At 41.0% G+C, this 22,420-nt stretch overlaps 1 protein-coding gene across 7 annotated transcripts in view; it reads right to left on the bottom strand.

Moving 5' to 3' along the window:
• LOC106086045 (sodium-coupled monocarboxylate transporter 1) overlaps window positions 1-22,420 on the bottom strand; it is a 97,612-nt gene that overhangs the window by 34,136 nt on the left and 41,056 nt on the right. Inside the window, exons 7-10 of one of the 7 annotated variants that reach the window (XM_059362390.1) lie at window positions 8,921-9,075; window positions 8,189-8,822; window positions 7,942-8,123; window positions 7,620-7,881 (exon numbers count right to left, since the gene is read on the bottom strand). The exons of 5 other annotated variants lie outside the window; for them this stretch is intronic. In XM_059362390.1, coding sequence (XP_059218373.1) covers window positions 7,626-7,881; window positions 7,942-8,123; window positions 8,189-8,822; window positions 8,921-9,075 — 1,227 coding nt within the window. In that variant the 3' untranslated portion in view covers window positions 7,620-7,625. Of the gene's footprint in view, window positions 1-7,619; window positions 7,882-7,941; window positions 8,124-8,188; window positions 8,823-8,920; window positions 9,076-15,527; window positions 16,152-16,212; window positions 16,847-16,901; window positions 17,057-22,420 lie in introns of those variants that run through there. One more of the 7 variants, XM_059362391.1, reaches the window with a different exon arrangement.

The raw sequence follows: 22,420 nt of genomic DNA on the forward strand, positions 1-22,420 counted from the left end.
GCATGTCCGCCTATGACACTGAACGCCTGAGTTCGAATCCTGGCGAGTACATTACAAACAATTTTTCAGTGATGGTTATCCCCTCCAAATGCTGGCGACATTTGTGAGGTACTGTACCATCTGGTATGGCAGCAATGAAAATTCTTCTCCACAAAGAGGTGTCGCATTGCGGCACGCCGTTCGGATTCGGCTATAAAAAGAAGGCCCCTAGTCATTTTAGCTTAAAACTTAAATCGGACAGCACTCAGTAGTATGTATGAAGTTTACTGCAAGGTTAAATTAGAGTGTGCTGCGTTTAACAGCCAGAAATACACCAAACGTAACGTCAGAACGCCTATGTCAGGCATTGTGTGCTTTTCACTTGTACCTCAATTCTCTGTCATTCTATAGTTTCCAGTTGGTTCAAGTACAAGGTACAGCGTCCGATGGGAACTATCTCTTTCGATAGCCGGTCACTTGCATAGGAAGCTTTCCTTTCCAACTGTCCTACATGCAGCCTCGCTAGCCACACCTATCTCGTTTATGTTCTCCTGATCTCCTGATCTCCTTTCTCCTTAAGTTCTTAATTCATTTGAGGTTGTCACAAAGACTTTCGCCTTCTGTAAGTTTATCATCAGTAAACTCCTATCCTTCAGTGCCACTTAAACCTCCTTTTGATTTCATTGTACCACAGTATGACTCGGCAACCAAATAATGCCGATCCAATCATATATAATGTTAAGAAAGACGAAGGTGGGCCAATTTGAGATACCACGTTTCCTCAATAGGACGATTTCGATATCTGACTAGGTTAATACCTAGGATTGATCTTGAAAGGAAACTAAATTAGAAGTGTCAAATTCCGGAGCATACCGTGGAGGCTCACAGATGTTGGGCACTATGCAAACGGAAAGTATGCTCGAAATGGAGCCTGCATCCGAGCATAGTTCACTGGCTTATAGGAGAGTTATCCGACCTATACTTATATACGCCTCAGTAGTTTGATGGACTGCAATGGAGAAAAAGTGCAACGCAAGGTTAATACATTAGGTTCAGAGAACATGTTGATTTGGCATAGGCGGAGCGATGAAGACCACGCCCACTAGGGTACTGCAGACTATTCTAGATATATCCGAACCATAGACATAGAGATTAGGGGTTGAGGCAGGCGCTGCGGCTTTGAGAGTTAAGGATAGAAATAGGTCATACCATTTCGGTATAATCGAGAAGAATATAGAAAACCTGGAAGGAAGGCAAGAAGTTTCCGTACATGAGATGACACTCCGGGTAGAGTGCGATACCCTACTGCCAGCGACACAGACTTGAATTGATGGAACTCTATTATTGCCACCTGAAAGATCATGCTACACAAATGGATCAAAGCCTGGGCCTAAGTGTCTACATAGAGAACGTATAGATTGGTATCTGTTTTCGACTGCCTGACCACAATATGTTCCTGCAGGCGCAGACCCAGGCGATCACGGAATGCGCAATGAGGTGTGGACAGTATACGAACAGTCTTGGAGTGTAAAAAGGAGCTGGCCGGTTTCTCTGAGGATGCACGATTCTCTTGGTTTGGGTGCCAAGCCATAGCGGAGTAAGGGGCAATGAAAGAGCAGAAGATTTGGCAGGGAAGGCCAGAGAACTGCCGTCAATAAACTTGGTTTAACCAAAGCCTTTCGGACCATGGTAGTCCTAGTTAAAGATGTATGCGACGAACACTCATTTAACACTCATGGAACAGCAAAACGTTCGGTAGAACGATGAAAATCATATGACCAATCGGTGTGGCAAGGTATAGCATGTGTGGGGCATGTTGGAGCATTCCTATGCCATTGTCCCGCTTTCGTGGGCAACAAGCACCAGCACTTAATTGGGAACGCGATACTCGGACATCCAAGACATGAACCAAGTAGCACGAATTTTGTAAGTAGCACGGTCTTCCCGACTTAGATTTTATTTTACGGGATTACTTTTTATACCCACCACCATACGATGGGGGTATACTAATCTAGTCATTCCATTTGAAACACCTCCAAATATTGATCTAGGACGCCCCCCCACCATCCCCAATAAATTACATATATTCTTGATCGTCCCGATCTGGCCATTCCCGTTTGTCCGTCCGTCCGTCTGTCGAAATCACGGTAGCGGTCGAACGCGTAAAGCTAGCCGCTTAAAATTTTGCACACATACTAAATATTGATGAAGGTCGTTGGGAATTCTAAATGAACCATATCGGTTCAGATTTGGATATAGCTCCCATATAAACCGGTCTCCCGATTTGACTTCTTGAGCCCCTGGAAGCTAGGAGCTATATCAGGTTTTGGACCGATTGGAGCCATACTCAGTACATATGTTGGAGGTCATAGGAGAAGTCCTCGTGCAAAATTCGCATAAGAATTGCGCCCTCCATTGGTTCAAGAATTATATTCGGGAGATCGGTTTATATGGGAGCTGTATCAGGTTCTAGGCCGATTAGAACAATATTCTGTACATCCGTTGAAGGTCATAGGAAAGGTTCTCGTACAATAGTTCAGCGAAATCGGATGATAATTGCGTTGTCCATAGGCTCAAGAAGTATATTCGGGAGATCGGATTCTATGGAACTTATATCCGGTTTTGATCCGATTACAACCATACATGGGACATCTTTTGGAGAATCAAAGGCAAAGTCATGGTGCAAATTTATAGCTAAATGAGATAAGAATTGTGTGCTCTACATATTCGGGAGATCGGTTTATGTGGGAGGCATATCAGGTTTTGGACCGAATAATACCATGTTCGATACATCTGTTGCAGATCGTAGTAAATATTCTCCAATATTTCAGCCAAATCGGATAAGAAATGCGCCCTCTAGTGGGTCAAGAAGTATATTCGAGAGATCGTTGTGTAAGGGAGTTATATCTAAAAGTGGACCGATTTGGCACATTTACAATCCCAACCGACCTACATTAAAACCAAGTAACAAGTTAACGACAGTTAACGTTATTTCGAAAGTCTGGCGGTCATGGCTAGATGGACTTAAAGTGTATCTATACTTTATGAGGTCTTAAACCAATATTTCGATGTGTTACAAACATAATGACGATGTTATTGTACCCCCGCTCTATGGTGGAGGCTATAAAAAAGACTACAAAATTTAATTCGAACAGCCATTTTTGATTTCATTCGTACACAGATGAATACCTCCTCGAGGATCTTTAGCAAATTGGGAGTGGACCTTGCGGCGAGCACTGCGATACCGATATTTTAAACTTTTGGCCTGTACTTTTCGATTATAGGCTTCTTAAACGTGATAACCTACTCAACCTGTTTCTTTTAGTGGCAACAACACGAATTTTTTGAGCAACTCATCGAAATGGGCATTTTAAGCAACTTTTCATTTGAGATACCCGGGAAGCTTTATCACTTCAATCTGGTTTATAAAAGCTTTGAAAAATGCATGGATTGATCGATTCATTGATTGATAGATTTACTCATAATGATATGATGATGACATTATTCAAATCTTCAAGTCTAGCTTTTCTTTCCTTAAAACAATTTTAAAGCATAAACTGTTTGAAGAAAATTAAAGATTACATAACTCATGTGTACAAGAAGTTGTGAATTAATAAAAAAAAATATTTACAATGCAGATGTTAAGACATGCATAAAACAACAACGGCATCAATGGATGGTAAATTTTGAATATGTAGTAGACAAGCACAAGCAAGGAATGACTTTAGCAAAATTGAAAACCTGACATCATATTCCCCTGCTTATAGATTATCTTTCGCTATTTAACATTATTATAAGAGGAGGTACTCTGCGGCATGCCAAACAGTAGGCCCAAATAAAAGTCCAAAACCCCAGATTTTGTAGTATTGGAAATATCATAGTTCTATGAAAATTATGTATGCTGTCTGTTTTTATACCCTTCACCCTAGGATGGGGTTATACTATTTTCGTCATTCCGTTTGTAACACCTCGAAATATACATCGAAGAGCCCATATTCCTGATCGTATCACATTTTAAGTCGATCTAGCCATATCCATCCATCCGTCCGTTCGTCTGCCTGTCGAAAGCACGCTAGTTTAGGTCAATTGGGAATGCCAATGGGCCAAATCAGTCCTAGTTTTGTTATAGCTGCCATATAAAACAATTTTGGGTCTTGATTTCTTCAGCCTCTATAGGACGCAATTCTTATTTATTTTGGCTGAGAGGTTACACGTGGCGTTTTGGTATGACTCCCAACACCTACAGTTGGTGTTTCTATGACTTCTAATAGCAATGACAGTACGGCCCGTATCGATCTATAACTTGATATAGCTCTAATGTACAATAATTGAAAAAGTCATTCAATTAACTTATGACATGAGATGCATGGTGGATCGTATGTAAGATTCGGACTGACCTATATATCCACGCTACACAAGTGCGAAAGAGTTCCCTTGAGAAATATCTCGAGAAGTCACAGCAGGATTATGCTATGGCAGCCTCTTTTAATCTAGAGATGCTTAGGAAAGAATATATCCTACAATATCTCCCAAATACCGAATAGTGTGCTATGTGACAGGGTTATACATGACAAGTTGGGTGATAACGCGAATTACAAGCGGATAACGTGTCAAGGACATGTGTTCTTTTCTATTCTCTTTCGATGTGAGGCAAATTTCTGTCGACGTGACATCATAAAGTAGACTATCAAGATTGGTTACGATTTAATTAATTGAGGATGAATGTAATGAAAAATTTTGTTCCGATAATTTTTAGTCGAAGATAGGTGATTTGAACTCACGCCACCGGAAGGATTCATCTTCAAAGCGAAATTCCTAGGCCTAGTCCTCGATTCTCATTTTAGTGGGAAAATAACACAACGACATGCCTAAGAAGTACTGATAAATCCACAATTCTATTTTGCATAGCATAGAAGCGGAGAGAAGAAGCCTTCTAGTTCAGATCCTCTAAATCAGACAAGTTCCCATAGAAATACAATAGAACCTAAAGAGGATCTCCTTCTGACTGCCAGCGTGAGACACACACACAACAGATGTTCTATAGTATTTTCTTTCTCGACGAACTCACAGCTTCTTCAGAAGTTGTAACTTGCAAACTTCTATCTATCAGTATTTTTTCCAATCAGACAGTGACCTGTCATGGTGCACACAATGATAAAGAAGTCTATTCTAGCCACGAACAGCAATGCGATAGACCTCTTCAAGTCTAAATTATACAAATATTTTGGAATGTTCGCAACACGAGACAGGCGATCTACTGGGATCTTTGTTCTAAGAAATGTTTTTATGAACCTCCCACAAGTCTTGCTCATAAAGGATGACAGACTAACAGGACGAAAATCTTTTGCCTTCTTGTGGTAAAGATTTCATGCTTCGGAGTGAAATGTGTCCTCAGATCCTAGAGGTATATAAGACATTTTGATACAGGCAGAGTATATCTCACTAAGGAGATATAGTTTGTAATTAAACCGGTGATACCTTATTAAGGCCTGGCAACTTAAAGTAGTCGAAACTTTCTCTCACCCAAAGGATTTTCGTCTGGGACACAATTTCCCTAATAATCTCCAAAGAATTCTAGAGCCACGTTGTCCGCTGGAGAGTTTCCCGGGAAATATGTATCAACGAGTAGTTCTAGTATTCCCCACTTGACAATATCCATGCATTCTGGGACTTCTTAATTTATCCCACCGTAATAGGTATTGAGGATAGGATCTTCTTTAACCTAGAGACCTCAGATGTATCTTCCACGGAGCTGCAGAACTCCACCCAGGCCTTTGATTTTTCTTAGCTCAGCCTTATGGACATACCAATCATGGCTTTCGTTCTGTTGAAGAGTTTTCTGCAGAGTTTGTTCCACCTTGGCGGTCGCTGTTTGCCTCTTGGCTTGGCTCTAGGACGTGCTCACACAAGCGACTCATTCAGGGCCTTCGTGATCTGGTTGACCATAATGTCTATTATCTCCGCAATTTCCACTTCTTTTCTGGTCTAGAAGTGGTAGTCGTGCAGTATGTGTGCCGAAATCTATCCCAATTCGTCTTTCTTCTGTTTAGCCGAGGCACCACTTCTGCAGTATTTTCGCCAAAGCTGAAACTAATATACCGATGATCAGATAAGCTGTTGTCATCCAAAACTTGCCAGCCGCATATCCTTCTGCTTAGATCTTTCGATACATAGGTCACATCTAGTACCTCCTGTTTGTTCCGGTCGGTTTATTCCCTTTATTACAAATCGCCCGATTGCAAATTATAATATTGGGTTGCCCAAAAAGTAATTGCGGATTTTTCATATAGTCGGCGTTGACAAATTTTTTCACAGCTTGTGACTCTGTAATTGCATTTTTTCTTCTGTCAGTTATCAGCTGTTACTTTTAGCTTGCTTTAGAAAAGAAGTGTAAAAAAACTATGTTTGATTAAAGTTCATTCTAAGTTTTATTAAAAATGCATTTACTTTCTTTTAAAAAATCCGCAATTACTTTTTGGGCAACCCAATATATTCGATAAGCTGCTCATCGCTTTCGTTGACGTCCGAACTTCCCCATATCTGGTGAGGTGCATTACCATCACTTCCTACAATGAGTAGCGGACAATCAGCAGTATCGGGGGGAGAGGCCGAGTGGCACTGGCTCTTGGTTAAATACCGAATGCCTATGATGCACTATACGACAAAACGAGTCATTTGCGCCTTTAACTAACCAATGGGACATCATATTGCCGCGGCGATCGGTCGTATAGACCGGAACGAGCTTGCACGCCTATAAGAGCTTGACGAGGATCGCCACCTCAACATGCAAATGTGGCTACAACAACAACAACTGAGAAAAACATTAAGACAACTCTTTGCAAGAATACAGGCTCTGTGTATCCCATTCCCCGTACCCTTGATTAGTTTAAAGGCAGGAATTTTTAGTCCACGAACCATTCCATCACACACCCATGAGATTTCCAGTCTCCTGCAATCCTTCAGATTTTAGAAATGTGGTCGACAGTTTTTCTGCCAAGTGTTTAGCAACAACTGCTTAGGCATCTCCTGATTCCCCAACCCCACCGCTTCTATAGACCTTCAGCTTTAACTTGTTGAATCCGTAGGACACAACTCCATCAGACTTGATGAGCTCTGCGAGACAACCGGAGTTTAGTACGAATACGGCATGTCTCCGGTCGCCATCAGCCTCATCCAATCTAACAATCTTCCAGTCAATGATTGAAAGATTGGGAATGCAGTCCCTTAGTCTCCCAAGTATGGATTCAGGATCTGAGGGAATCCTTGGCATCCAGTTTTTACAGAACAGTCATACCAAACCGTACAGTACCTCACAAATGTCGCCAGCGTTAATGGGGATAACCACTGCTGCAAAACAAGCTCAGCTCATTCTGTTTTGGCCTTAAGTTTGTTATAATTGAAGGATAACACCACGTTACAACCACGAATTAATACCAAAATTATACTGCATGGCATCGAAACGCCTTACATCATCCATACCATGCAGAATTTTTTTTTTTTATTAATTCACTCTCTCTCTCTACACTCTATCATCAAAAAAAATTATTGTTTAATTTATTTTTTTTTTAATATAAAATTGAAAAAAATTCTTTTTATAACCACAACCTTTAAATATTTACAGAAATTGTCCTAATGAGCTTAATAACTCAATTTTTCTTACTATCCACTTCATAAACAAGTTCTACTTTCTCATACTCATCCTTCTCATTGACACTTTCGTAGTCTTCAAATTTAATGAATTTTCTTATAAATGGTGAAAAGAGTCTGCGATTCATCTTTGAAGGATCATTTCGTCCAAAGACTAAAGAAGCCAAATGGGCCACAACAATGGAAGTTAAGCATCCTGCGGCAGCATAAAGCAAAAAGGACATTTGATATATATACTGGGCGAAAGTTTTTGAACTAGAAAAGAAGAAAGTCTAAAACAAAAACTGTTAAAAAAGTGTTTTTTAAAAATCCTACCCTTTATCGATTAAGGTAGAATTGGCCAAAGTCTTTGTGACAGGTTCGAAATCATAGGTACAACCCTCAGTAGACAGGGGTTTCTCTGGATACTCCAATTCACCGGTGGCCAAGGCCACTTGGCATTTGACACATATCCAGGTCATGGTGGCAAAAGCAACAAGACAGCCACTAACAGCGCTCTACAAAACAAAATATCCTTCGAATTTCTTTAATTTTTTTTTTTTTTCAATTTCCAAAACCTTACCTTAGAATTAATCCAGGGCATCAATAGACCCATTAGAAATAAACTTAGTAAAGGACCTCCTGTCACCGATACCAATGTGGTCCATAACTGTATCACATTATGACCCAAGAACTGTATTCCGAACACTAAAACCACACTCAACACTCCAATAAATACCACTGTGGAACGTAAAATCCAAGCCGTTTGTCGTTCCGTCAATGGTTCACTCCTGTAGGGTTTTATGTAGTCCTCCAAAAATACCGCAGCCAAGGAATTCAATCCTGTCGATAGGGAACTCAATGCAGCACTAAATACCCCAGCCACAAATAGACCAGCCTTGCCTGGTAGAAATTGTAAAGTCTCCATAACCATTAGGGGCACCATTTGATCCTTTGCCTTGGCCAATTTGGTAGTCAAGGGATCACAATCATAATATTTGGCAAATATCAATAGGCCATTATACATGCACAAGATGTTGATTGTAATAATGCCTATGGTATAATTTTGGCAAGCCTTTTTAGCCTGCTTCACTGAAGGTAAGGCTAAATAACGTGGCACTATAACCTGATTGCCACAATTGACTTGCGTATAATAGAAGGTGGTGCCCAACATAATGGATAGCAGGGAAACTCGAGTGGTGGGATCCCAGGTGAGTCTGAAATATCAGTGATTGGTATATATTTTTCAACGTTCCTCTCTTTCTCTCTCCCTCTATGGTAGGAACTAGATTTAATTTAATTTTTTGATACATACTCAGGATATTCAATTCTTCCTGTCATCCAGTTACGCTCCAAGACAACACCAAAACCTCCCACATCAATGGTACCTTTTACAACCACGCAGATAATAGCTCCCACCATTATAAGGGTTTGTATAACATCAGTCCATACAACCGCTTTGAGGCCTCCCTTTATAAGTAAAGAGAGTTATTAGGAATTCTCATACCATATTCAAGAGGTAAAGAGATAGCGAGAGAGATCGAGAGAGAGATAGAGAGAACAAGTAAAAAGGCGTTAAGTTCGGCCGGGGCCGAACTTTGGATACCCACCACCTCGGGTATGTATGTAAACCACCATTCGCCATAATCCGGTAAAAGATGCAAAATTTATGCCCCCATAGCAGCTTTATCGAAATATGGTCCGATTTTTACCAAATTCGACACAAATATTGAGTGGTCTACAAGTCATTGTTCAATTTTGCTGAACAAAATATTGGTCTTTATGGTAGCCATATATAGCCAAGAAGGAAGATATTCCTTCTCAACCAATCGAGCATGGTAGGATTTGGATCTGAGGATTCCCTCTGATCCTGAATCTATACTTGGAAGACTAAGGGAATGTAATCCCAATCTTTCAACCAGCGACTGGAAGATTGGTATATTGGATGAAGCTGATGGTGACCGGAGTGACGCAGTGATGACGGAGGCTATCGTAGCGCAAAGGTTAGCATGTCCGCCTATGACGCTGAACGCCTGGGTTCGAATCCTGGCGAGGACATCAGAAAAAATTTGTAAATGTAAAACTTCTCTCGAAAGAGGTGTCGCACTGCGGCATGCCGTTCGGACTCGGCTATAAAAAGGAGGCCCCTTATCATTGAGCTTAAAACTTGAATCGAACTGCACTCATTGATATGTGAGAAGTTTTCCCTGTTCCTAAAGGAGATGAAGGAGACTGAAAATCATCCTGCCACAACCGAGACCAGAGGGGAAGCATCGAAACGGGTCCCGACAAGCCCTGTGTGGGTGGGTCATCCGGTTGGACAGGGCTCAAGGTGTGTGCCAACGGGGAAGCACGGAACTCAAAAAGTACTTTCACAGCAGCAGCTAATGAAGCATCTTAGGAGGAATCGTTCACAAATATAGAGCGATCTGAACCAGATACGATATGGATGTCGAAAAGCCTAACATATGTCTCTGTGTTAAATTTGAGCGAAATCGAATTATAAATGTGCCTTTGATGGGCCCAAAACCTTAAATCGAGAGATCGATCCATATGGCAACTATACCCAAATCTGGACCGATCTGAGCCAAATTGAAGAAGAATGTCGAAGGTACTGACACAACTCACTGTCCCAAATTTCAGCAAAATCGGATAATAAATTTGGCTTTTATGGGTCTAAGACCCTAAATCGGAGGATCGGTCTATATGGCAGCTATATCCAAATCTGGACCGATCCGAGGAAGTCTAAGGGCCTAATATAACTCACTGTCCCAAATTTCGGCGACATCAGGTAATAAATGCGCCTTTTATGGGCACAAAACCTTAAATCGAGAGATCGGTCTATATGGCAGCTAAAGGGTGATTTTTTTGAGGTTAGGATTTTCATGCATTAGTATTTGACAGATCACGTAGGATTTCAGACATGGTGTCAAAGAGAAAGATGCTCAGTATGCTTTGACATTTCATCATGAATAGACTTACTAACGAGCAACGCTTGCAAATCATTGAATTTTATTACCAAAATCAGTGTTCGGTTCGAAATGTGTTCATTCACCGTAACGTTGCGTCCAACAGCATCTTTGAAAAAATACGGTCCAATGATTCCACCAGCGTACAAACCACACCAAACAGTGCATTTTTCGGGATGCATGGGCAGTTTTTGAACGGCTTCTGGTTGCTCTTCACTCCAAATGCGGCAATTTTGCTTATTTACGTAGCCATTCAACCAGAAATGAGCCTCATCGCTGAACAAAATTTGAACACATTTCGAACCGAACACTGATTTTGGTAATAAAATTCAATGATTTGCAAGCGTTGCTCGTTAGTAAGTCTATTCATGATAAAATGTCAAAGCATACTGAGCATCTTTCTCTTTGACACCATGTCTGAAATCCCACGTGATCTGTCAAATACTAATGCATGAAAATCCTAACCTCAAAAAAATCACCCTTTATCCAAATATGGACCGATCTAGGCCAAATTACAGAGAAATGTCGAGGGGACTAACTTAACTGACTGTATCAAATTCGGCGACATCGGACAATAAATGCGAATTTTATGGGCCCAAAACCATACGGTCTATATGGCAGCTATATACAAATCTGGACCGATCTGAGCCAAATTGAAGAAAAATGTCGAGTGGCTTAACACAACTCACCGTCCCAAATTTCGACGACGTCGGACAATAAATGCGCCCTTTATGGGCCCAAAACATTAGATCGAGAGATCGGTCTATATGGCAGCTCTATCCAAATCTAGACCGATCTGGACCAAATTGAAGAGGAACGTCGAAGGCACTAACATAACTCACTGTCCGAAATTTTGGCGACATCGGACAATAAATGCGCCTTTTATGGCCCCAAAACCTTACATCGAGAGATCGGTGTATATGGCAGCTATATCCAAATCTGGACCTTTCTGAGCCAAATTAAAGAAGGAAGTCGAAGGGCCTAACACAACTCACTGTCCCAAATTTCGGCGACATCGGATAATAAATGCCCCTTTTATGGGCACAAAACCTTAAATCGAAAGATCGGTCTATATGGCAGCTATATACAAATCTTGACCGGTATAAGCCAAATTGAGGAAGGATGTCGAAGGGTCTAACACAACTCAAATTTCGGTGACTTCGGACAATAAATGCGCCTTTCATGGGCCCAAAAACTTACATCGAGAGATCGGTGTATATAGCAGCTATATCCAAATCTGGACCGATCTGAGCCAAATTGAAGAAGGATGTTGACTGACCTAACACAACTCACTGTCCCAAATTTCAGCAAAATCGGATAATAAATGTGGCATTTATGACCTTAAGACCCTAAATCGGCGGATCGGTCTATATGGGGCATATATCAAGATATAGTCCGATATAGCCATCTTCGAACTTTACCTGCTTATGGACAAAAAAAGAATCTGTGCAAAGTTTCAGCTTAATATCTCTAGTTTTAAAGGCTGTAGCGTGATTTCAACAGGCAGACGGACGGACAGATGGACGGACATTGCTAGATCGTCTTAGATTTTTACGCTGGTCAAGAGTATATATATACTTTAGAGGGTCGGAAATGGATATTACGATGTGGTGCAAACGGAATGACAAAATGAATATACCCCCATCCTTCGGTGGTGGGTATAAAAAGGATGAACGACTGTGTGAAGTGGCAAAAATACCTATTCAACCAACATCTGCAAATTCCCAAAAACTCTGCATGTTTTATACCATACACCACTACTGTGACACAAGGTCTTATAACTTAGAGCATTTGTTTGTAACAGAGCAATAGTTTGGTCTAAGGAAGGACTGCAGAAAACTCGTTAACAAAAGCCACAGGAGCACCACACGATTAGGACGTCTCTAAGGCTGCGCTAAGAAAATATAAGGGCGAGCTGAGAAAAGCTAAGAACAAATCCTGTGTGAAATTCTGCAGCTCCGTGGAGAATACATCTGAGGCCTCAAGGCTAAGGAAGATTCTATCCGTGAGACCTATAACGGTGGGGTATATTCAGAAGTCAGAGAATGTATGGACAATGTCTAGTGAGGAAACACTAGAACTACTCATTGATACACATTTCCCGGAAAATTCTCCAACGGACAATGTGGCGCCAGAAGAGGTTGTCACTGGTATGCATTTGTCGGAGTTTATAAGGAAAATTATGACTGAGCCTAAAATTGTTTGGGCGATAAGAAGTTTCGACTCCTTTAAGTCGCCAGGCCATGATGATGCATCACCGGTTGAATAACAAGCTGTGTCTAATAGACTGATTCCTTGGCTTAAAGATAGAGACTCTGCTTACATTAGAATGTCATATTACCTCTGGGATGAAGGGACGTGAAAGTCATTTTCATTCCGAAAGCAGGAATACCTTACCACACGAAGGCGAAACATTTTGTCCTATTAGTCTGTCATCCTTCATGCTGAAGACTCTTAAAAGGTTGATAGAAACATATTTTAGGGCAAAATTCCCTCGAGATCGCCTATCGCGGCAGCAGCATGCATATAGTAAGGGCAAATCCACTGAAACAGCCCTTCACGACCTAGTCGGCTGCATAGAGGGTTCTCTCGCTGTCAAGGAATATACAATGGTAGCATTTCTTGACATTGAAGGTGCTTTCAATAATGTAAAACCAACGTCAATCATGAAGGAGTTGAAGTTTCTATGCATCAACTCTACCGTAAGAAAGTTTATTAATAACTTACTAAAAGATATATTACGGCAGGCTTGGGATCTGTGGATCTCAAAAGATGGGTCAGCAGAGGAACACCTCAAAGAGGTGTACTGACTACTCTACTTTGGAATGAAGCCATTAACAATATATAATTGTCTCTGGAAGAAAGAGTAGTAAAAGTGGTCGCGTATGCTGATGACGTGGCAATTGCGGTTAGGGAAAAGTTTCCCAGCACTCTAAGAGATATACATCACCGAAGTGCTCTACCAAAAGTGGTCTAGGTATAAATCCGTGCAAAACTGAAGTAAATAGTTCTTTACAACAGGAGATACAAGTTGCCTACAATGGCACCTGTCTGCTTGGGAGAAGAGAATGTTAAATTTACTGAAAGCGCAAAATACCTGAATGTTTTGCTGGAAAGGAAAATGAACTTCAAATACAACATTTTGGAAAAGGGTCAGAAAGGCAATTCTTGCTCTATACACCTGCAAGAGAGCCATTGGCAAAAGTTGAGGGTTAAGACTGCGTATCATGCATTGGGTATATACTGCAGTTGTCAGACCCATAATGCTATATGGTGTTGTGGTCTGGTGGACGGCGCTTCAAAAGTCCACCTCCTGCTCAATACTCAACCGGATCCAAAGGATGGCTTCCTTGTGCATCACAGCCGCACTGAGGAAGACACCATCTGATGCACTGAATTTAATGCTACATCTAATGCCTCTGGACATTGCTGCGACAACTGCGAGACAAATTGCTGCGACAACTGCCGTGAGGTTAAAGGAGCATTCTTTTATTTTCCAATTTTCCCTTATTTTCCAACATGTATATACTGCAGTTGTAAGACCTATAATGCTATATGGTGTTGTGGTCTGGTGGACGACGCTTTAAATTGGATCTACGGTATCCCTGGTAACAGGGGTTACATAGATTTCTATACGGATGTTTCCAAACTAGACGACCAGGTGTGCTTTGGGGTGTACTTTAAAGATCTAGAACTGGTGTATCAAGTTGAGATCTTTGCAATTCAGGAAGTGGTGGAATGGCAAAGATATAATGTCCTTACGGCGATTGGCATAAATATCTTCTCAGACAACCAGCCAGCCCTTAATATCTCTTGGGAACATATTTCTGAACACAAAAACCTCAGATCGGTTCAGATTTGGATATAGCTGCCATATAGACCGATCCTCCGATTTAGGGTCTAAGGAACCTAAAAGCCACATTTTTTATCCGATTTCGCTGAAATTTGGGATAGTGAGTTGTGTTGGGCCCTTTGACATCTTTCTTCAATTTGGCCTAGATCGGTTCAGATTTGGATATAGCTCTCATAAGACCGATTTCTTGATTTAAGGTTTTGGGCCCATAGAAGAGGCATTTATTGTCCGATGTCGCCGAAATTTGGGACAGTGTGTTAAGTTAAGCCCCTTGACATACTTCTGCAACATCGCACAAATCGGTCCAGATTTATATATAGCTGCCATATAGACCGATATCTAAGTTTTAGGTTTTGGGGCCATAAAGGACGCATTTATTGTCCGATGTCGCTGAAATTTGAGACAGTGAGTTTAGTTAGGCTCCTCGATGTTCCTTCTTACATCTGCCATATAGACCGATCTCTCGATTTAAGGTTTTGGGCCCATAGAAGAGGCATTTATTGTCCGATTTCGCCGAAAATTGGGACAGCGCTTTGTGTTAGGCTCTTCGACATTTTTGTGCAACTTGGCCCAAATCGGTCCAGATTTGGATATAGCTGCCATGTAGACCGATATCTCGATTTAAAGTCTTTGGCCCATAAAAAGCGCATTTATGATCCGATTTCACTGAAATTTGACACAGTAACTTATGTTAGGCTTTTCGACATCCGTGTCGTATATAGTTCAAATCGGTTTATTTTTAGATATAGCTACTGTACTTATTAGTATTGTATTTGGTTCAAATCGGAACATATTTTGATATAACTGATATGGGACATAAGGTATGAAATTTTCACCGAATTTTGATGAAAGGCGGTTTTTATATATACCCGAGGTGGTGGGTATCCAAAGTTCGGCCCGGCCAGACTTAAAGCCTTTTTACTTGTTCTACTTTGAAATACCCTACATTAGAGTCACACATTGTGGTGGTCGTTACAGTTTTTTCGTTTGAGCGGGCTTTGGTCTGGAGAGATGGAGATTAACTTATTGCAAATAGAACCTTGCCTTAAAAGGGCTAGCATAAATTTCTTTCCCTTTCTCCTAAAAAAACACCAATTCCATTGTTTTCAGTTTGTTTTATATTTTCTTAGACTAAAATAACAAAAAAACGCATTACTACAAACTTATCTTAATTGCGACGAAAAAAATAAATCTCACAGAACAACATCATCCTTTAAGGACTGTTTTAAGTCACTATTTTTTATCTGCAAATCATAGACAATAACCATTTGCTCATCCACATCCTTCTGATAGACGCTGTCGTAATCCTTAAATTCGATTAATCTACACACAAATGGTGGAAAGAGTTTGCGATTCATGGTGGAGGGATCATTTCGGCCAAACACCAGCGAAGCCAAGTGGGCCACCACAATGGAAATGGTGCATCCAACGGCAGCATAAAAGAAAAATGACATTTGATAGATATACTGGGCAAAAGTTTTGGTGCTGTAAAAATCCAAAAATAAAACATCAAATAAAAACAAAATTTAATTCAAGATTTACCTATGTTCTAAAAAAGTGCTATTGGCCAATGAGGTCATTATGGGTTCAAAATCATAGGTGCAACCCTCTGTCGACATGGGTTTCTCAGCATACACCAGTTCCCCAGTGGCCAAGGCCACTTGACATTTGACACAAATCCAAGTCATGGTGATAAACGAGACAATACAGCCACTAACAGCGCTCTATATATGGGAGATTTATTAATATTTCGTTCTGTTGAGTTTTTTTTTTCCACAACCTAACCTTTGAGTTAATCCAGGGCATTAATAGGCCCATTAGAAACAAACTCAGCAAAGGTCCTCCCGTCACTGAGGACAAAGTGGTGGACAACTGTACCACTGCATGGCCCAAGAATTGTATGACCAATACCAAAGCTACACTTAGTACTCCAATAAATACCACCGTGGAACGCATAATCCAAGCCGTTTGCCTTTCCGTCAATGTCTCCTTGCGAAAGGGTTTTATATAGTCCTCCAAAAATACCGCAGCCAAGGAATTCAATCCTGTCGATAGAGAGCTCAAGGCGGCACTAAATACCCCAGCCACAAAGAGACCAGCCATGCCTGGTAGAAATTGCAAAGTCTCCATAACCATTAGGGGCACCATCTGATCCTTGGCCTTAGCCAATTTTGTACTCAAAGGATCACAATCATAATAATTGGCAAATATCAACAGGCCATTGTACATGCACAACACATTGATCAATACAATGCCCGTGGTAAAATATATGCAGGCGCGTTTTGCCTCTCGTATGGAGGGCACCGACAAATAACGTTGTACTATAACCTGATTGCCACAGTTGACCTGCGTGTACCACAGGGTGGTGCCCACCATAATAGACAACATAGAGATGCGAGCAGTGGGATCCCAAGTAAGTCTAAAAAAAATCGTTTGTTTACTTTGAATGGATTTTCTTTAATAAGGCAACATACTCAGGGATTTCAATTCTTCCTGTGGCCCAATTACGTTCAAATACCACACCAAGGCCTCCCACATCTATGGTACCCTTGACGACAACAAAGATAATGGCACCCACCATAATAATCGTTTGAATGACATCAGTCCAAACGACAGCTTTAAGACCTCCCTTGAAAATTAAGGAAGCTTCGGTAATGATCATGGAATTTTGAAGATTGTTAACGAGACTGAGGAGAGAGTTAGAAGAGCGAGCATATAACATTCAATGTTGAACACTAAAATTTCGTAACAATTTAGACAAGCCGAGGCGAATAATTTGCCTAACAATCCATATATCAAAAAGTTTTCGCCAAAAAAATATTTTAAAAAGGTATTATTCACTGCATTTAAAATTTTGAGAAAAGTTTTTAAAACAAGGAATTAGAAAAAAAACTCGGATGTGGTAGAAAACACTTTTTATTCCCCAAATTCTTGCCTCCAAATGAGGATATCATATCAATTGAGCTTAATACTCGTATTGTCCCCATCTCCCATAATATACGCTTGAGATGCTTTTTGGGAATGTTACAGCTTCCCAAACACTTGGCGCCATATTTTAATGTCATATTCGTACTTTACTCCCAAAAATCTTCCGTTTGTCGCCTATATTGTTTTTTGGATAACCATTATGGTGCAAACGAAATTTCGCATACATCGGAGCTCCCATCTTGGCACCCGAGTCACACGAAGTCTAGGAGAAGAAAGGGTGTATGTGCCCAGATCATAAATCGGAAGACGAATGTAGAAAGTGTAAACTAATCGATTGTAAATGCAAGTACGTCCGAAGAGCATTTGACTGCACGCATATCAGTGTCTACAGTGTCTCTACACTGACAGAAAAAGAAAAAAAAGAAAATACAATAATATGCAAATTCACATAGCAATTGTGTCATTATCATACACAGGCGTTGTTGAAAATATTGTCAACATGAGGGGTTTGTTTTGCGACTGTTGTGAACATCATGCCCACGAAATGTGTATGTATACCAGTTTTTAGGTCACATGAATCTCAAAACATTGTTTGTTCGGAGGCGGCTATGGTGCAATGTGGTAATGCGTCTATAAACACACAATCATGGTATGAACGGCGCAAAGATTCGATTGTCAGCAGCATACAAAAACTTTTTGAAATCTTTAAAATAACCTGTGTACTACATGTTAACAGAATGTGAACGCCTGTGGATGGCTTGTTAACAGAAACTGTTGTTGATTTATGAACATTTGTCGATGACCTGTTAACACCTGTGTGTTGGTTCACTTTTATGAAACAATGTCGTCAATTTGTCAACGCCGTGCTTGATTTTTTCTATGGGGGCACTCCGTGTGAGTTAATATTGTTGTAACCATCTCGTCCCTTCGATTTTTTTAACCATTTACAATATCTCTCATTTCGGAGAAGATCCTCCTCCCAAAGTTTGGCAGCTTTATGTTCCTGTAGACCGGACATAAATATACCAAGTGCTAGATCACCATGTGTGCCGCCATTGGACCTATCACAGCTATGACTCCCAATAGGGCATATAGAGATATCTTATCGATAGGTCATTGAGTCTAGTAATTTATGCAGTTCGACATATTGCAAGTATCCGCTTTCACTTCTCCTGGAAGGTTGTCATGTTCATGAACACCAATTAACATTGTCATCTATTTGGAGTATATTAAGAAAGAATGTACATTTCGTAACGCTCTTCAAACTCAACGTCTTTGTATTAAAGGCTTTGTACTCCGACTTATTGTCCACATAAAGTTTAGAACAACTGAAGATTCTTCGCCAGAATTTTGGTTTTGCGGTTATCCTGGTGGCACAGACCCATTCTCAATGGCATGCCAATAACACGTGCATCGTAGAAGCCAAAAATTCCCTTGCAGACTTTATCCTGGAGCCACCAAACGTCCTTTTTGGGAATCTTTCCCCTAAAAATGTTTACTTAAATTTGTCTCGGTACCAGATACAAATTCAGTTTTGCCTTGAGAAAATGTGAAAACCTGGTTCTGTTGAATATCCACATCCAGGAACTCTGCCACTATGTTGGGTTGTGTCCTGAGGGTTCTGGGTCTGAGTCGATTGGGTCTGGCTGGGCAGCTAAACAGGTGGCGGGTGCTGAGGGGTCCCAGGTCATAATCGGGACACACATCAATCCTTGCTCTGTAGGAGTTGAAACGCCTGTATCTGCCGGAACATAATTAGGTCAAAACTAACTAGGTGCGATGGGTGACGGTCGTTCACTCAGGAGACAGCCAAATCAGGCTGTCTCCTGAGTGCTAACGCGGACTAAGACATTACTACATGTTGTCGTAACATTTCCTTCTGGGCTGTTATCGCAGGGACCATACGAATCATCATTTTGTGGGTAGGTAGATCCTCCGCTCAGAAGCCTTAAGGTGGATATACATGATCTTAACCTTGAGGTGCAACGCTGCAATAAAAGACCTCTAGATCAAGCGGCTTACCAAGCGCTTCTGGACAACATTCATGTAGACACGGTAGCGGATGCGGTAAATAGCTACCGGGTGAATGTTGTCCTTGGAGAACGACCGCCACCCATTGCACCTGAAGAAATTTACCTACCCCGGCAAACCAGAGTGGATCTGGCTCAATTACGATCCGGCAGATGTAGCTGGCTCAACTCCCAAAGAGATTGATGCCAACGTGCAGGATGTGTGTCCTAGAGCTGGGAAAATATCAATGGCACAATCGATACTATTGATATTTTATTTTTTGGCTAATAGCTACCGGGTGAATGTTGTCCTTGGAGAACGATCGCCACACATCGCACCTGTAGAAATTTACCTCCCCCGGCAAACCAGAGTGGTTCTGGCTCTCATAGAGATTAATGCCAACTTGCACGATGTGTGTCCTAGAGCTGGGAAAAGATACGAGACACTTTGTCTTGAAAAAAATATCAGCATCGTGCTCTTCTCTCAAGCACCCTTTATTTAAACCCCATAAGGGGAGTTTATGGGACGAGGTGTCCCCCAAACACTTAGCCCCAAATTGGTTATCAAATTCGTTTTCAAATCTCAAATACCTTTCATTTCAGCCACATATTGCCTTGGTTGGTAAATTTGTAACCTCTTGGGTTGTGTTTTGGTAAAGGGGCTGTACCCCCCATATATGGTCCGACATTTGGATATAAGATTCATATTCTACCCCCAAATACCTTTATTTGAGCCCCATATTGCGATGGTCAGTAAATAAATGCTGTTTGTGGGGTGTTTTGGGGAAGGAGTAGACCCCCAGAAAATTGGTCCCGAAAGTGGGTATCAATTTTGTGCTCTACTCCCCAATACCTTTTATTTGAGCCCCACATTGATGTGGTCGGTAAATATGCCCGATTTTGGGGTGTTTTGGGTAGTGGGGTGGTCCCTTAAACACTTAGCCCTGAAAATATATCTGCATCGTAATCTACTCTCAAATATTATCTATGTGAACCCCCCTCAAAATTAAATATCAAATTCGTTTTCTAATCTCATATACCTATCAATTAACCCCTTACTGCAAAATTGTCATGGTGAGCAAAAACGTCCTATTTGTGTATTGTTATGGGGGTGGGCAGTCTCCTAGGCAGTTGGTCCCCAATGTTGATATCAGAGTCGTGGTCTACTCCCAAATACCTTTCATTTGAGCCTCATATTTCCATAGCCGGCAAACATTACCGGTTTTGAGGGTGTCTTGGTGGATGGGGCGGCCACTCAGTGACTTGGTCCTGAAAATAGATATCATATTCGTGTTCTACTCCAAAATTCATCTTTTTTGAGCCCCACATTGCAATGGTTAGCAAATACGTCCTATTTGGCTGGTGTTATGGGGGTGGGGTGACCCCATAGACACTTTTTCCCTAATAATGGTATCAGAGTCGCGCTCTACTCCCAAAGACCTTTAATTTGAGGTCCATATTGCTATGGTCGTAAATTTGGGCGCCATTTTTGGGGAGGGGCGGCCCCTCAATCACTTAGTCCCACATTTAGATATAAGATTTGTATTATACACTCAAATACCTTTTGTCTTAGCCCCATACAGCAATGGTAAGTAAATAAATCTTGTTTGGGAGGTGTTTTGGAGAGGCGGTGGCCTCCAGAATCTTGATCCCATATTTAGATATCAAACTTGCATTCAACTCGCAAATACATTCCATTTGAATCCCATATTGCCATGGTCGGTAAATATGTTCGATTTTAGGGTATTTTGGGGGTTTGGGGTGAATCGCCAAGCATGTGGTCCGACAATTGGATATCAGATTCGTTTTCTAAACCAAAATACCTTTCATTTGAGTCCCATATTGTCGAGATTGGTATATTTATATATATACTATTGGTTTTGGGGGTGGGGCGGTCCCCCTAGGTACCCCACCCGTAAATTTGATACCAAATTTTTGTTTTTAGGTTACTATAAGAGAGCAACCAAAATTTCGCAAAATGTCAAGAAAATCTGTACAGCCATTTTCGAGTCTATAAGGACAAACACAAATTGATTTTTATACCCTCCACCATAGGATGGGGGGTATACTAATTTCGTCATTCTGTTTATAACTACTCGAAATATTCGTCTGAGACCCCATAAAGAATATATATTCTTGATTGTCGTGAAATTTTATGTCGATCTAGCTATGTCCATCCGTCTGTCTGGCCGTCCGTCCGTCTGTCTGTCGAAAGCACGCTAACTTCCGAAGGAGTAAAGCTAGTCGCTTGAAATTTTGCACAAATACTTCTTATTAGTGTAGGTCGGTTGGTATTGTAAATGGGCCATATCAATCCATGTTTTGATATAGCTGCCATATAAACCGATCTTGGGTCTTGACTTCTTGAGCCTCTAGAGTGCGCAATTCTTATCCGATTGGAATGAAATTTTGCACGACGTGTTTTGTTATGATATCCAACAACTGTGCCAAGTATGGCTCAAATCGGTCTATAACCTGATATAGCTGCCATATAAACCGATCTTGGGTCTTGACTTCTTGAACCTCTAGAGTGCGCAATTCTTATCCGACGATATCCAACAACTGTGCCAAGTATGGTTCAAATCGGTCCATAACCTGATATAGCTGCCATATAAACAGATCTGGGGACTTGACTTCTTGAGCTACTAGAGGGCGCAATTCCTATCCGATTTGGATGAAATTTTGAATGACGTATTTTATTTTTCCTTTCAACAACTGTGTCAAATAAAGTTTAAATCTGTTCATAACCTGATATAGCTACCAAATAAACCGATCTGGGATCTTGACATCCTGAGTCTCTAGAGGTCGCAATTATTATCCGATTTGCCTGAAATTTTGTACGACGGATCCTCTCTTGACCATCAACATACGTTTTTATTTTGGTCTGAATCGGTCTACAGCCCGATACAGCTCCCATATTAATCGATCTCTCTATTTTACTTCTTGAGCCCCCAAAGGGCGCAATTCTTTTTCGAATTGACTGACATTTTACACAGGTCTCCAACATATAATTTAATTGTGGTCCAAACCGGACCATATCTTGATATCGCTCTAAT

The sequence above is a fragment of the Stomoxys calcitrans genome, chromosome 2, assembly GCF_963082655.1.
Source record: "Stomoxys calcitrans chromosome 2, idStoCalc2.1, whole genome shotgun sequence".
NCBI lineage: Eukaryota > Metazoa > Arthropoda > Insecta > Diptera > Muscidae > Stomoxys > Stomoxys calcitrans.